Here is a 17060-nt window from a genome sequence, read left to right on the forward strand (position 1 = left end):
TTGAAAGGTCCCTGGTTAAACTGCAAATCCTAGAAACGGTACCACTTTTGAGCTATTATCAGTTGGCCCATCCGTATAACCTTCTAAGGAATATAACTACATAAATGAGAATGACCTTTATCATTTAGTCCTGAAAATTGGCCAGTTAATCTTCCCTGATGAAGACATGGTGTTATTCTCATTCAATGAAATATTCAATCAATAAGTATTTACTCTGTATTTACAGTTGTTCAGCACCATGTGAAATGTGAGACACAATAAGGGAGGGTTTAATATTTTGGGACACTTTCCCTGGCCTTAAGAGCTTACATGTCTCATATTGGGCAGGAAGAACAACATGGCACATTCAAAACAAATAGGAGCCCAATCTTTCCCCTTTGAGGCCTCTTACCTCTCTTCTCTGTGGCCCTGGGCCCTAAGTTCCATTAGAGCCTTGCTTTCAGCCTGTTGTCATCAAACCGCACACAGCTGGATAGTGGCCCAAGGTGGTACGTTTTCTAGGAGGATTTGCTTTTTAATGAAGGACTTTTAAGACAATAAAAAGTGGAACTGTGTAAACAAAATTAGAAACTGACTTATTCTTAGGATTCTGATTTGTCTGTCTCAAACTATGCAATACAAACTGCTTTTATTCCCTCACAATCCTGTTACTACCCTGCTTTTAAAAGCCCAGTTTAGTCTCCATACTGTCTACTTTGGCCTGCAGGGTAGACTCCAAAATTTTTTACTTCACCTGCCAGGCATCCTTGAGCCTCATCTTTCTTACTTCCAACCAGACATACTACTTTCCAGCCTCACTGCATTTTTCATATTTCCATAAAGAGGCCAGGTCTTTTCACAACTCCCTGCTTTGCCCCTGTTTCCAGTGCCCAGGGTGCCTTTCAGTCCTCTCTCCTCATCTTTTTGGCAGCTCCCTCTTTGAGACCCAGCATAAACTTCAATTCCTCTGTGAAGCTCAAACTATTCTAGACTTCTCTCAAATGTCTTTCACCTTTTCCCACGGAACTTTGTACGTTGGTTATAGTACTGTTATAGAAACTAATTTTGAAACTCTTCTCCCACTGCTTCTCAGTGACAGGACCTGGTATTGTGTCTGGCATACAAAGTGTTTCAGTATACCCTCCTTGAATGTTTCTGCGGTTAGGAAGAGCAACAGGTTGGGAAATTTAGTTTTGTTTGCCAGGTTCTCCTACCTCCCCTTCCCCAATACCCTCGGGTTAAAGAAAAACTCCCAACATGGGATTTACATGGCTTATTGTTGTTAATATAACCAAATTTAAAGGTTTGTTTTTAGGATTAATGTTTTAAAATTTGGGCTTGTGTACTATATGGGTAGAAAACATTGACTTTTACCGATATTGCTCTGTTAAAATGTCTGGAGAAATAACATGAACGAGGATTTCGTAAAAAGAAGTGGCTTTGTTTAGTCTGTAAATTACCGGGTTAACGGCTGATGGGAGTTGGAGCTGGGATTGGCCCTAGGAATTGTGCTAGAGGGACGTGTTACCTTCCTGTTTCTTGGCCTTAAAATGCACCCTTTTAACTCTAGCCAGCCATCTTAGAGAATGCTTCCGGTAGGGTAGGAAGGTAACAGGATTTGCATGTATGTTACTGAGAAACGTATCAAAACTCAGTATTGAGTCAGCACTGTCCTTGACATGAAAGAGAAACAACGTATAACTCAACTGAATGAAAAACTCATTTATCTTCTTTGTATCTAAGCTCTTTTCCTGTCCTATCTTAACATCGTGACATCCTCTCTAGCATCAGGCATAATGGCATGACTATGTTTTCCTCCATTTCGAGTTAATGCTCTCACCTTGCAACCCCTCCTCATTCCTTTATCTTTTTCAAAGTTTCTATTCTCCGTTCCTTTACTTTTACTCCCTCCCTCCCTCTTATTTTCCCAGCTAGCTCACCCCGCCCCTCCCCGTCACCACCTTCCCTCCCCTGCAGACTCCTTCCCGCTCCTTCTCCCGCCACCACCCCTCCCTGCCCGCCTCGCATTCTGGAAGCTCCAATCCGGAGCTCCGAAGGTGTCTCGAAGGCCCGCCCCCTCCTTCCTTTCCCCTTCTCTGCCCCCCCTTCTCCCTCCCCCCCCAAGTCCTGCAGACCTGGGGGCTTCGGGATCTGGGCGCTATGAAAAGTGTCTGCCCAGTCACTTCCGGTAAGGGCGTTGCGGTGCGAAGCTTCCCGCGGGACCTTTTAGGAGAGGGTGGGGAGTTATCGGTGGGCCGGGGGAGGAGAGTGCTGCCTAGGAAGGGGACCTGGAGAGGGAGGGGTAGGGAGAGCGAGTGCGAGGGCAGAAGCGCGAGCGTCTCCGGCGCCTCAGCGGCCCCTTTCCCACCGCCTCCCCCCACTCCAGCTCCCCCGCCCCCCGGGCGCCTGCAGTGTTGCTCTCCACCCCCCCTTTCGCGGACTGACGCCGCTCCTCCCTCGGCGCCGCGTGACCGGAAGTGGCGCCATCTTTAGCCTCCTGTGCTATTGACAATAACAAGCTCCGGTTCTCTCCCCCTCCCCCCTCCCCCCAAGCACTGCATCTCCCCTCCCAGAGAGAGGGAGAAAAGGAGGAGGAGCTGCAGCCTCACAGACTTACTGAGTCGCTCCTGCAGAAAGGGGGGGAGAGAGACTGAAAAGCAGGGGAGGGGGACGGCACGGCCGTTTACCTGTCTGCCTCCTCATTCGCTCTCCCCCCTTGTTCTGCTCACTCCTGGTGTCAGCCTATCCTCCTTCCCAAACCCTCCCATTCCCCGGGTGGAGCCCCCCCTTCACTTTCCTTCTCGTCCTCTGTGTTTCTCCTCTCTTTATTCCCTTCCCCCTCTAGCATTGCCACCTTCTCTCCTACACGCACGCAGGCATATAAACGTAGGTTTTTGATGCTCGTCTGCCTGTTGACCCCGCTATTTTCATGTTTCCAACAGGTTTTTCTTCCCCTAATCCCTCAGCTGCTGCTGCTGCTCAAGAGGTCAGATCAGCCACTGATGGTAATACCAGCACCACTCCGCCCACCTCTGCCAAGAAGAGAAAGTTAAACAGCAGCAGCAGCAGCAGTAGCGGCAGTAACAGTAGTAACGAGAGAGAAGACTTTGATTCCACCTCTTCCTCCTCTTCCACTCCTCCTTTACAACCCAGGGATTCGGCATCCCCTTCAACCTCGTCCTTCTCGTGCCTGGGGGTCCCAGTGACTGCTCCCAGCCACGTACCGATCCAGAAGAAGCTGCGTTTTGAAGAAAACCTGGAGTTTGTAGGGTTTGATTCGAAGATGGCTGAGGAATCCTCGTCCTCGTCCTCATCTTCACCAACTGCTGCAACATCTCAGCAGCAGCAACTTAAAAATAAGAGTATATTAATCTCTACTGTGGCTTCGGTGCATCACGCAAACGGCCTGGCCAAATCTTCCACCACCGTCTCTAGCTTTGCTAACAGCAAGCCTGGCTCTGCTAAGAAGTTAGTGATCAAGAACTTTAAAGGTAACCAGGGCCAAAATCCATGATCACGTACTCAGGATTTGACACTTGAGTGGTCACGTGCTCTATTTATGCTAATATGTTAAACAGTATAGAGGTGGCCTAATGTTTTATGCATAATCAATGAGGAGGAGGGAGGTCCTTTTTGGGTGGAGGGTTCATTTTCCGGGGGTGGTTAGTATCCTTCTGCTGAAGCATACACCAGGTATTTCTGTGCAGTATTTTGAGGTCTGTCTCAGCCTGTTGTATCTGATCTGTTATTCTTCATAACATTGACAGTCGGTATGATTGATCCGGATTTTACAGGTGAGAAATTTGTACTCTAAAAATGTTTATTTATTTCAGGTGCATAGTGAAGCTTGGCACTGCTGGGATTTTTATTTTTATGCTTCAGTAGGCCATATTATCTAGTCCCTAGAAATTCAGGTAGCAATAGTGATCTTTTCATGTTCCAAGAAGACTTTGGGTTAGATTTATAATGTTGAATACTGCATTCTTGAAACACATGGAAGCAGTAGTTGGAGAAAAGTATTTATGATCTCTGCATTTCTTTCCAAAGGTAGGGTTTGGAAGTGAAAAATACTGTGTATACACAGAAGTAGTAACTCTAGTAGTAACTCATCTATTTTTTTTCTAATCACTGAAATGGGTTTTAAAGTACTGACCTGCAGCTTTTAGGAGAATTTGTTCAAGTTTTTGAGGTATGTGATTGAGAGTATTGTGAATGCATTGATGCAAATATAAAATCAGCAATTTTGCATAATGTAATTGAGCTGAGTTACTTTTTAATCTATTGAGTGTGTTTCGGTTTCTCTGCCTGACTTTTTCAATACCCTAACTGGCAACTAATGCTAAAATGTTTATTAAGTGGAGAAGTCAAATGAATGAACTAAAGTAATATTGACCAGGTCAGTGCCTTGCGACTAAATATTAGTATTGAGAAAATTAGATTCCCCATGCTTGTATTTTCACCATTAGTGTAGAAATCAGGAATATGCTCTATTTTGTCTCAAGCAAAGGGATGTTGATTTTTTAACCTTTTCTTTTTCCTATCACTCCCACTCCCACCTCCAGGCTCTCAAGTGTTGTAATCTTGCTGATTTAATAGTAGACCTTTCTGAAGTAAATATGAATTGTAATTGACTAGCTTGTTCACTGTTTTACTTTAAATATATCAATTTAACAGCCAAGGATTTTTAAAGAGATGAGCTATGACCCTAATTGGATTTTTGTATACTGGTCTCAGAGATTTTGTTTGAGATTTGTTTCTCCCCCTCCTAAATTGAAACACATTATTAAGGTATCTAGATGTTCTAATAAACAATTGCTGGTCAAGGAAGTTTAAATTAAAGCCTGGATTAAGATGTTCCTGTTCATTCTGAAAGTGCTACATAGGTTCTGGAGTTACCAGGATGTTTTGATTTTCTTATATTTCATTCTGCTCATAAATGTAGTTTAAATTAAAACATGAATTAAGATGTTTCTCTCCATTTCTGTAGATGGTACATAAATGTGGGAGTCAAATAGACCTGAATTAGAATCCCAGTTTTGCCATTCACCATCTGTGGTGACCTTGGGCAAACTTTAGTAAATGAGTCTTCCAGGCTCAGTTTTCCTTAGTTACAAAATAAGGATAATAATACCATCCTTAGGTCTATGGGGTCACACAGAGCCGGACACGACTGAAGCGACTTAGCAGCAGCAGCAGAACATTTTTAGGAAGATTAAGATGTTTATAAAGTACTTTGTACATAGCAGGCACCCAGTATTTTAAATCTCAGGTACAAAATTCATGTTGACTTAGGTTTTACACATGATGGAATAGGATCAGGATTAGTTTGATCTGTTATTTTCAGATTTTTATCTTTTGAAACAATTCAGACAATAGAAAAAACTCTCACCTTCAGTTTTAATAGGTGGGATAAAATGACTTACACAGTGTTCTGGCATTTGAAATTTTATTACTAAGCCTAAATATAATGGTTGCTTTAATAATTAGGTATGATAATTATAAACATCACAATTTACGCTTGGAGAGCAATAATACTAGTAGTTTATAGATCCTTTTGTTAGTATATCTTGCATGTTATTCTGATTATCAATCTTTTATATATCATCTAGATAAGCCTAAATTACCAGAAAACTACACAGATGAAACATGGCAGAAGCTGAAAGAAGCAGTGGAAGCTATCCAGAATAGTACTTCAATTAAGTACAATTTAGAAGAACTCTATCAGGTATGTATAGATGGGGATAACCAGATTTGGTTAGTGTAAATTGAGATGCAGTGCATATGGAGTTTACTTTCTGAAATGGGTGCTTATGTAGATTTTTGGTTCCCTTCTCGTTCCAATTTCTTGATTAATGCATACACTGTTTTATAAACAGACCATATATTCTGATATCAACTATGGCTACAGTCTGATTGATATAGATTGGGCTTATCTTGGACCCTTCTTATTAGGATTTACAGTTAGGAGTACCTTGGTATAGTAAGTTTTATCTGTAATAGAAACCTATAGCTTAGATCCCAAAGATAATTTCTGGTGACATTTTCTGTTGTGATACTTCTTGCTCAGTGGTGTTACCTAGAGGAAAGGCCTTAAGAAATGCTGTATACTTTATTCTACCTCTTTCCTGTTAGCATGCTTTTGTCATTTATTTCTCTTTTTGTTTTTGTTTCTTATCTCTCGGCCTACAAGACACACCTTAGCCCCCAAAATGACCAACAGGTTGTTCATCAACTTGGTCTGAGGTTCAGATTTGTTTCTTTTGCTTAACAAATGGATCTGTCCTTGAAATGTTTAACTTAAAAATACAGTTACTGATTTAGACTTCTGTTACCAAGATACTTTGCCCTACTGTATTTTTGCCACAACCAATTCAAGAACTTACTTTCCATTCTGGTGTCAACAGTTTCATATTTTTAAACAGTGCTGCACAGTCCAATGGCTTAAGTTTTTGTATTGATGAGTATCTTGTAAGAAATTATGTTGGTCCAATTTATCAAAATTTGTAGTTTTCATCTATTCATTTTAGTTGAAGAAGTAGTATGGTAATGGACAAATAGTGGATCAGGAGTCAAAAGACAAAGGGATCTAGTTTTGGCTGTATTAGCCTGCGATCTTGGGCAAGATATTAAACCTCTCAGCTTCTGTTTCCTCCTCTGTAAACAGGGGGAAGAACTGCTGTATCTATTTCACCAAGTTGCCCATAGGACTCAAATAAGATGTTTGTGAAAAATACCATGAAGCACTATGATAGAAATATAAGTTGATATTATCACTAGTTATTTCATAAGCCACAGTATGATTTTTTTACTTACAGTGTGTCAATTGAGATCACCAGTTTCTGTTTATATTTAAATAAAATATATCAGTACATGCCAAACTCTCAGAATGGTGCCCACTGCATAGTAATAATGCTGTGTGGTACAGACAAGTGTCAGGTAATAGTAGTAGTACTAAGGTATTACTAAGGATAAGCCCACCTCATTTGGCTGTGTTGGTACATTACACATGTGGATCCTGAGTTGTACAATAATAAATGTAGAATTGCAGTTAGACTTGAAGCGGTTATCTGGTCCAGTGTCTTTTCTTCATATAGTGTCTATGATAGCCTACAAAGTAGGGTTATCTCGTTTAAGCATTATAGAAACACTCTGTGAACTAGATAAGGCAGCAGTTACTATCCCCACTCTATGAGGAAATGAAATCTCAAAGGGACTCTATGCACTGGAGAGCATATTGGCAGAGCAGGGGACTTAAACTGAGATGCCCGAATTTTTAGTCCAGTGCACGCACTCCACATGCCTCTGTAGTGCAGTGTTTGAAGCAAATAAATACTCTTACTTTAGGGGGAAAAAACTCTGTCATCAGAGAAGGTAATTTCTGTTCATACATGCATGTGTATGATGTTTCTTTGGATATGCTGGCATACAGCTTTAATTTCAGTAATGTGTTACATATTTCATGTTTATAACATTTAGTTTCTAGTTTTTTAATTTTATTTTTTAATTGGTGGAAAATTGCTTTACAGGGTCATGTTGGTTTCTGCTGTACAACACAAATTAGTCATAATTATATATCCATATATATATATATATATATATATATATATATATATTCTTTCCCTCTTGAGTGTCCCTCCCCTCCCCTCATGCCACCCCCCTGGGGCATCACAGAGGGCCAGACAGGGCTCCCCGTGTTCCGTAGCAGCTTCCCACTATCTGTCTGTTTTACACATGATAGTGTACATATGTCAGTGCTACTTTCTCAATTCATCCCTCGCCTTCCCCTGCTGTGTCCACAAGTCCATTCTCTACTAGGTTTCATCCACTACCATTTTTCTAGGTTCTATATAAATGCCTTAATACACGATGCTTGTTTTTATCTTTGTGATGATGGTAGTTATTAATGAACTCTATTTACTTTACTTTGAATATTTTTCTGGAGCTTGTGGATTAAAAACTATTTTTCCTGATAAATTTTTTTTTTTTGGCCATGCAGTGTGGTTTGTGGAATCTTAGTTCCCTGACTAGGGATAAAACCCTCACCCCCTACAGTGGAAGCACGGAGTCTTAACCCCTGGACTGCCAAGGAAGTCCCTTTTCCTGATAAATTGTTTCTGTTAAATCTCTTTATGTTTCAGGAGCTCATAGCTCATATTTTTTGTGTGTTTTTCCTTTCTTATACTTCAGAATTTCTATCTGGTGTTGTTCAGTTGCATTTCTTTAGCCTGAAATCAGTTATAACTTCACTGTTAGCATTTTTTTTTCACTGTTAGCATTTTTACTAATACTTTACTACTTCTGCTATAATAAATTTAAAAGCATTTGTTTCTAGCTCTTTTGTTGTTTTCTACCTTAATTTTGTAAATGCTCCTTTGGGTTCAGAAAGATTATACTGAGATGTTCAAGTTCAAAAAAGAGGATAAAAAAGTTAAACTATTTCATGCTATCTGGATTTCAGGTGCTTGTTTGATTTTTGAGTGGTTGAAATGTAATTTAAAAGTAGTCTCCTAAAATTGAAACAATATAGAAATATATAACATACCAAACAAAAGTTCTCCAAACTCCTCATTCCCCACCTCTCTCTCTATCCTTGATGTAAATACTTATTTGGCATATGTCTATGCAGAACTTTTTTCTATGAATGAAAAACCATTTTGCTTTAAAGCATAAGCATGGAAGTCTTCCCTAGTGTAGATTGCATATACTTTCACTTAAGTTTTTAATTTCTAGAAAAGACTGAGTATATTTGCAGTAAGTAAATGTCATCTTTTAAAAGTGATTCAAAGTTAGGCTTACCTTTCCTCTACAACCTTGAAATTCTGTAAGAGTGAGACAGTGGTTCATGTTGTTTTGGTTTGGATATTTTTGTTTGCTTGTTTATTTTTTTAATATTTATTTATTTTTCATTGTGGCATTCGAACTCTTAGCTGCGGCATATAAGGTATAATTCCCTGACCAGGGATTAAATTTGGGCCCTCTGTATTGGAAACACGAAGTCTTAGCCACTGGACCACCAGGGAAGTCTCTGCTTCTTTATTTTTGATTGATAGGAGTATGGTTAAATGCCCTGACTTTTTAATTGATCAGCCTGCCTTAGATTAGAGATCTGCAACTCATAATAACTTCAGGTCAGTTACTTCTCTAAGCCTTGGTTTTCTCATTTGCAAAACAGGGAGACTAACACTACCTGTATGGCATGGTTGTAAATAAATACTGCGAAAAAGTACTTAACTACACAGCATGCTGTATGTCTGTGTCATCGATGATGATAATGATAATAAATAGTATTTGAGTCTTTAAAAAAACGATATCTTTATTTTGAGATTACATTTTATTTAGCTCTAAAGCCACACATTTTAAAATTCTAAATCCACACTAGGCCAGAACAGCTGGCTGGTAAAAAGATTACATTCCAAAGGTGTATCAGAAAACATCATTAGCCAAGCTGAAAAAATAATAGAAAAAGAAAAGAACTGTCTAGGAACAGTGTCCCTCTGCACTTCTCAAGAATGTGTCTTGTTTTTACATGTGGTGTCTTAATAGTTGGAATCTTGGTTTTAGTGTGTGACTTTTTTTACTAAGTAATATTTTAAGTAATGGGATTATTTTCCTTATGTTCTCAGCCTTGTGTGAGTAGCTGTGTAGTGTTGTTTGGGTTTTTTTTGATAATTTTTTAAATTTTCGGCTGTGCTGGGTCTTCATTGCTGTGCCGGTGTTTCTCTAGTTGGAGCGAGCAGGGGCTTCTCTCTAGTTGCAATGCTCAGGCTTCTCATTAAGGTGGCTTCTCTTGTGGAGGACAGGCTCAATAGTTGTGGCGCATGGGCTTAGTTGCTCCATGGCATGTGGAATATTCCTGAATCGGGGATTGAAGCTCTGTCTCCTGCATTGGCGGGCAAATTCTTTACCACTGAGCCACCAGAGCAGCTCCTGTGTAGTGTTTTTAAATCAGCTGCCTTTTTTGGAGCTGGCTGGTTATTTCTATATGAAAGTGTTACATTTATTCTTAATATAAATGTCTAATTCTTATCTTTGAAAATAAGTTTAGTTCCTACTTCAGATCTGATGAAAATAATTCATTAATAATGGAAACTCTTGTTTGCTTCTTGTGAAATAAATATTAAAAATAACGAGCCAAAAAAATAAATAAATAAAAATAACGAGCCAATTAGTGATTGCAAATGAATCAGTTAGTGATTTATTAGTCCAGTGGATGGCCACAATACTAGAAAGAAATAGTGCATCCATCCGAGTATAGTTTATTTCCCATTGTAAAATGGATTTCTTAAGCAGTCATTGGATATGGGAGACTAGGTAGATTCTTAGCAGAGGTGATTATTCTCTGTTGATCACTAGCTATTGTGTTCTGTAAGTTTAACTTGATATTTTTAAGCTTACTCTGTCACATTACTATTACTGCTGTTTTTACTGAATTGTTAATACTATCCCTGCTATTTATCCCACTACAAATTCTTGTCTTATTTAAGCTGTTTTTACTGGATGTAAAAAGAAAAATAATTTAGGTTTTATTATTTGGCTTCCTTCTTGCAATTCTGTTTTTGATATATTTTGATCATTTTATTTTAGCCATTTTTACTAGACATAAAAAGACATAATTTGAGTTTTATTGCTATATCAGTTGAAAAGTTTTGTGATGTGCGTTTTCTTTCTCTATTTAAGCATATGGTTTGAAAAATAAGACCCAGTTCATTAGATCAGCGACCAGAGTTCAGCACCCTGGAGGGAATTGAATCTTTCTTAAGTGTCTCTTGTTGCTGAATCAGAAAATTTCCTAGATTTCCTCCCTTACCATTAATTTTTGCATTCTTTGTATTTTTTATCCTTGTTTTAATCTTCACTTTATTATTTCTAGTCTTCTTAACCTCATTTCCACTCTTCGTCCTAAATGGGAGCTTGTGTGCCTTTGCTGTTTCTTAAATCTTGTATTCCATAAAGCATCAAATTTCAGGAACTATAGTTTTGCATTTCATTTGCTACACATTTATATTTTCTTTGGAGTTTTGTTTGTTTTTCTTCAGATAAACATGTTTCTGATGCATCCTGGAGGGAAGAGGCTGGGATTTGGAACAATAAAAGTTAAAACCTTATTAAAATGTTCTTATTTTATAGCTGACACCTACAAAAAGGATTTAAGGCAGCATATTTAACCAGTAGTGATTGGGAGCTTAAATAAAAAGATAGTTTTATTTAAGAGTCTTATAGAATTATCTAGAGTGTTTAATATAAATAGTTACCTGTGCAGTGAGGTTATATTAGTAATAATTATACTAGATCGAACTTCCAAGGATTTCCAGAGTGTTTAGTGAAGTGTAAAATAATACATTTCTAAAATTCCTTTTCAAAGATCTGGAATAAAATAGAGTTTACCTCAAACTCCTAAGTGGTGATTTAACTCTTATTCATATTTCTACCCCAGCACCTAACAGGATAGAGTTCTTAGTAAACACCCCATTCTTCTTGACTGTTTACCATGTGCAAAGCTAGACAAATGCCATGGACATATAGAGATCAGTTAGTCCTTGCTGCTGAGGTCTTTATATTCTAGTAGGCTCATGAAGTTAGTAGTTCATGACCAGCATTATTTTTTAAAGAAGTAAAATAGAAAATATCAGAGTAGGTCACATATAGTAATGGTAAGTGCAGGTTCATGAAGATATTGTTTTGTTTACATAAATTTATTTTATGTGCAATGGATTGTGACATAAAATGTATTTCTTACTGTGGCTTGTCAAAAACTTTTGGAAGCCACTGTTTTAGGCACACATGATTGTTCAAACAAACCTTGCTTGAAAGTGAGGAAAGCACAGTATTTAGATCACGGGATGTATGGAAGATTATAAAGCGACATGAGAGTAAATAATGGTAATATTGAACCTTGAATTCCATGCTAGAAAGTATGATGGTGGGAAAGATAGTGTTTTATTGGGGGAGGCAAGTACTTAAATTTTTTGAATATTTTATACATTCATCTGGCTCAAAACCCAAAAAATATGAGAGAGCATGTAGTGAAAAGTTTCACTTCCACTCCAACCTCCCTGCCCCAGCAAACAAATGTTATTAGGGGTATCATTCCAGAAATGTTTCATGTGTGCAAAAACAGATGTGTGGAGGTTTTCTCAATTTTCTTTTTTATATATACATAAATGATAGTAGACCACTATTAAGCACAGCACCATGCAGTCCTTTGTATTTTTTTATACCTGTTAGGCAATTTCTCCATAACAGTACCTGAAGAGCTTGATGGAAAAGTTCTTAAAGATGGAAAATTACTGGATCTGGTCTATATGTTAAGCAGTCAAGGCTAAATTAGAGACTAGTAAGGGGTTCTGTTTCATCTTGACCTTCAAAACTCACCTTAGATCCTCCTGCCTTGGCCTTTCCTTCTTTTATTGCTTCTAATAACTTAAGCCTGGTGACAAAGAATGAGATGGTTGAATGGCTTCACCAATGCAATGGACGTGAACTTGGGCAAACTCCAGGAGATGGTGAGGGACAGGGAAGCCTGGTGTGCTGCAGTCCATGGGGTTGCCAAGAATCGGACACGACTTGGTGAATGAACAACAATCTTAAACCGCTTTCTAACTAAGCACACGTGAAGCCATATGCATTTAATGTGTGTGCACACACACTTGGTTGCTCAGTTGTGTCCAAATGGTAACCCACTCCAGTATTCTTGCCTGGAGAATCCCATGGACGGAAAAGCCTGGTGGGCTACAGTCCACAGGGTTGCAGTCGGACACAACTGAGCGACTTCACTTTCACTTTCATCTTTCATGGAGTGTAGCCTGCCAGGCTCCTCTGTCCATTGAGTTCTTCAGGCAGAAGTACTGGGACGGGTTGCCATTTCCTACTCCAGGGCATCTTCCCAACTCAGGGATCAAACCTGCATCTCTTGAATCTCCTGCATTGGCAGGTGGATTCTCTACCATTGCTCCACCTGGGCCCAATTCTCTTTTTCTCACTATTCCCATAAGCTCTTTATGCACATCCCTCTGGGTCTTTGGATCTCCACCTCTTTACTGCTGCTTAGCAAGCCTTTCCTGACTTTTCCCTGCCATAAAGATTGAGTTAGAGACCTCACCTCTATGTTTATCCCCATCATAGCACCTAATAGTGTGTTGTAATTACATATTTTCTGACCAGTTTTCACTTTATGCTGTAAGCCCCTTCTGTGTGTAGGACACATTGCTAGTTATAAGTACATTAGTTTTTTGAATATTTATTATATTCACCTGGTTTAGAGCCCCAGCAGTATTAAAGAACATACAGGTACATGAGCCCATGGTCTGGTCTCTTTCTGTCATTAAGGAGAGTTGGGGGCCAGGATATACACACTAAAAGATACAGTGTTGATTCAGTGACAAGTCAGTATGGTATGATTGTTGGTAGTGCCATACGAGTCATTGGTAGCTGAGACAGTTAAGGAAAGTTTATTGGAAGAAGTGGAACCTAGCTGAGTAGTAAGGGAATGTGGTATCCTGTATGAGAAGATAAACAGGTGGGATGAGAACTAATGTGTGGAAGAAAGTATCACAGCAGAAGGGAATGGTAGAAGTAGGACTTGGAAAAGTACTTGAAGTGGGAACTGTGAAGAAAATGCAGCAAAGACAATTTAAGCAGGGAAACAAGAAATGCTGAGAAAATCAATCATTCAAAAGGAACACCAAGATACAATGAGAAGACTACTAAAGGAGGAAGAGAGTCCATAGGGGATCATTGTGAACCAGTCAGGCACATGAAATAAACGCACTCTTAGACATTTGTGGCCTGACCTAAGGCCCCATCGTAAGTGGTGGCCAGCAGGAACTTAGCTTCCTTATTCTTCTTTAGCTGCTAGATCTAAGTGGTCTGCTATTTGCTGGTAAGGTGTAGCACCTTTCCTCCTTTAGTATAAGTGGTTTCATTGAAGCTTTCTTTGCATTTATGAGTTTATTTGCTGGACCTGCATGCTGGGAATATGACTTCCAACTACATATTTATAAAATTCCAATCCAACCAACAGGACTTGGATGGTCCCTTAGAGTCAGTTTTAATGGAATTTTTGCCTTCTGTTGTGGTGAGAAAGAAATCCTGGTGTTATACTTAAGTCATTACTAGTTGGAATTGTAGATTATTTCAGAGTTCTACCATGCCTGTTGTATTAAGTTTGAAAGTCTTTTGATACACCTAAGAAGAAACTCAGTGAAATCTCAGTTTTGTCCTTTTGGGATTTGACTATAAAAGACCAATCTAACAATTAGAAGAAATAAAAATTCAGTATTTCTTTAGTAATTAATGTTTATTCCATTGTGCAAAATTTAAAACATCTTTATTTAAATATTCTTAAGCTGCAGTGTTGGAGACAAATCCTTGTATGATTATTTCATTCTTATAACACTGCTTGCAACAAATTTTGGATCGCTCTGTTCAGGAAAACCAAAGAAAGTATAAATAAATTTAAATTCAGTGGTAGTTGGACTGCCCAGTGAAAGTGAAAGTCACTCAGTTGTGTCTGACTCCTTGCAAGCCCATGGACTATACAATCCATGGAATTCTCTAGGCCAGAATACTGGAGTAGGTAGCCTTTCCCTTCTCCCCAAACTATCTAATAAACGATTGGTGAAATTATTTTTCAAACTCAAAATGGAATTCTGCTTAGGAAAACAACATTTTTATGAATAAGACAGAATTTATATGTAGCAGTTGTTATAAATTCAGTATCTTTACAAGTGGAGAATTTGACTTGATTTCCCCCATACTTAAACTGTACTGCCAGAATAAACAGGTTTGGGGGAGGGGTGGTATACTATACTGGTTATGAAAAAAATTCACTAATTGCATTGATATTTGGTTGTTTTACCTTGTGTTTTAAATGGATGACATCCTTTTTAATAAGTTGACATGGTAGAAATAAATAATAGGAATTAGATGTAAATAATCAAGAAATATATATACAGAGACACATTCACTCCTTAAGAAAGTATGTGTTTAATTTTGCAGGCTGTGGAAAATCTCTGTTCTTACAAGATTTCTGCAAACTTGTACAAACAGCTGAGACAGATTTGTGAAGATCACATCAAAGCACAGATTCATCAGTTCAGAGAATATCCTTTTAAAAACAAGAAACCTTGTATTTTCATCTTTTCCTCCCTCTGTCCCTCACTTTTTAAACCAGCTTAAAATGGGATGCCTATGTTTTGTAGATTTGTTGGGTTTTGTTCATCTTGCCTGTAGGGAAACAAAGTAAAATTCACTTTTTACCTCTAATTAGGGTCCAAATCTACATTGTACCACTAACGTAAATAAAATTTCTTTATGTCTTTACTCTTATTGTCCTAACAAATTTCCATTTGAGGAAAGATAATCAGGAAATAATAAACTGAAAACACAATGCTCAATTATATCTAAGACTTGCTTTTTGTTGTTTTGTTTTGACCTTGTGGCATGTGGGTTCTTAGTTCCCAACCATAGATTGATCAAACTCATGGCCCCTGGAGTGAAAGCACAGTCTTAACCACTGGACCACCGGGGGAGTCCCTAAGACTTGTTTTTAAAGGTTTTTTTCTTTCTTAGTGGACTCTAACATGTTTTTACAGTTTAAGAAGTAGCATTTTGTTCTATAAGTACTATTTAGTTTCATTTAGTATGTAGGGCTTTCCATATTTAAGACAAATGTGCTCTTAAACATTGCATGTATTACTTGTCCTAAGCATTTTTAAAATATCCTTAACTTGTATCTCACAGACTCTTTGGATAGTGTTCTTTTTCTGAAGAAGATTGATAGATGTTGGCAGAACCATTGTAGACAGATGGTAAGATGGCAAAAAGCATTACATTTCAGTTAAATATTGTAGTTAAAATAAGTTTCTTCAAATACAAGAATATTAGTTTTAAAAGATTTGCAATAGGGGGACTTAAAACTAATTTTGGTTGAGTTTTCTACTTTAAAATGGCAAGTTATGGGTAAACCAGTATTTTAGAATGACTTATACCTTAGAATCATTTTTATTTTTGTAGCATTATAAATAAGTGTTACATTTTGTCAGTCTTAATGGCTATCCCACCTGTTATTTGGTTACCTAGCAAAGTGCCTACTGGTCCTGCACTTTAGCTTATTCACATCACAACCTTTCCTTTTTCCCAATCTGGTATTATTTTAAACCTTATATTCTGCAAGTTAAAAATCTTAAAATCCATTCCACACACCCCAAATCCCACGTGTACAATTTTAAGAGTTTCACCCTGAGAACTGTTGCTGAGGAAAAATTATATGCCCCTTGATTCTGTTTTGATTTTTTAGTTAATTTTCAAGTTGCAAAGAGGTCATAGACCATTTTAAGTGTCTTTTTTTCCCCTAGAAACTACAGCAAGAGTTAAGATTTATTAATAGTTTAATTAAAAATGGTATGGGCATATTCTCAGATGTATTAATCTGTATGTTTGATCCTAGTAGTCTAGTATATATACAAGTAAACCGTGCAGTCTTATTTTATAAAATATTTCAGCTTCACAACATATAAAAAATTGTTTGATTCTTTTTTTCATTGACAGATCATGATCAGGAGCATCTTTTTGTTTCTGGATAGGACTTATGTTCTTCAGAATTCAATGCTACCATCCATTTGGTAAGGATGCAGGAAAAAAAATTATGAAGAGATATGTTAACAAATCGTAGTCAAATCTTAATTACACTAATAGAAGAGAGTAATACAGGGAATATTCTCCTAAAAACTCACATTTAGCTTCTAGACTTGTATTTATAGTAGTTTTACCTTCTTATTTATGTCTTCTATGCTAATATTGAACATAGCTAACATTCCCTGAGTATACAAAAATTTATGAAGAAGTTTTTTGTTAGCCAAAAGGATTGAAGTTTGCTCTGGACTGTCTGAATATGCATCATTTTTGTTGCTGATCAAGAGTTCACTCATTATCTTTTAACATTATTAGGGAAAATTCCATGTATACACAAAAATAGAAGAGTATAATGAGCTCTTGCCCCCACCATGTGCCTAGCGTTTACCTACCACAATTATCAGAGTTCACTGATTTTTGAGTACTGAAGGCAGATGACAAATGAGCAA

General features: G+C 38.0%; 1 protein-coding gene across 2 annotated transcripts in view; it reads left to right on the plus strand.

Annotated features, from left to right (window-relative positions):
- The first annotated feature begins 1973 nt into the window (after nt 1–1973).
- CUL4B (cullin 4B) overlaps nt 1974–17060 on the plus strand; it is a 32385-nt gene continuing 17298 nt past the window's right edge. Inside the window, exons 1-6 of one of the 2 annotated variants that reach the window (XM_040265236.1) lie at nt 1974–2167; nt 2922–3470; nt 5589–5704; nt 14977–15080; nt 15719–15788; nt 16528–16601. In XM_040265236.1, the coding sequence (XP_040121170.1) occupies nt 2140–2167; nt 2922–3470; nt 5589–5704; nt 14977–15080; nt 15719–15788; nt 16528–16601 (941 nt within the window). In that variant the 5' untranslated portion in view covers nt 1974–2139. The remainder of the gene's footprint in view (nt 2168–2921; nt 3471–5588; nt 5705–14976; nt 15081–15718; nt 15789–16527; nt 16602–17060) is intronic. The other variant, XM_040265237.1, reaches the window with a different exon arrangement.

The sequence above is a fragment of the Oryx dammah genome, unplaced genomic scaffold (genome assembly GCF_014754425.2).
Source record: "Oryx dammah isolate SB20612 unplaced genomic scaffold, SCBI_Odam_1.1 HiC_scaffold_23, whole genome shotgun sequence".
Lineage (NCBI taxonomy): Eukaryota > Metazoa > Chordata > Mammalia > Artiodactyla > Bovidae > Oryx > Oryx dammah.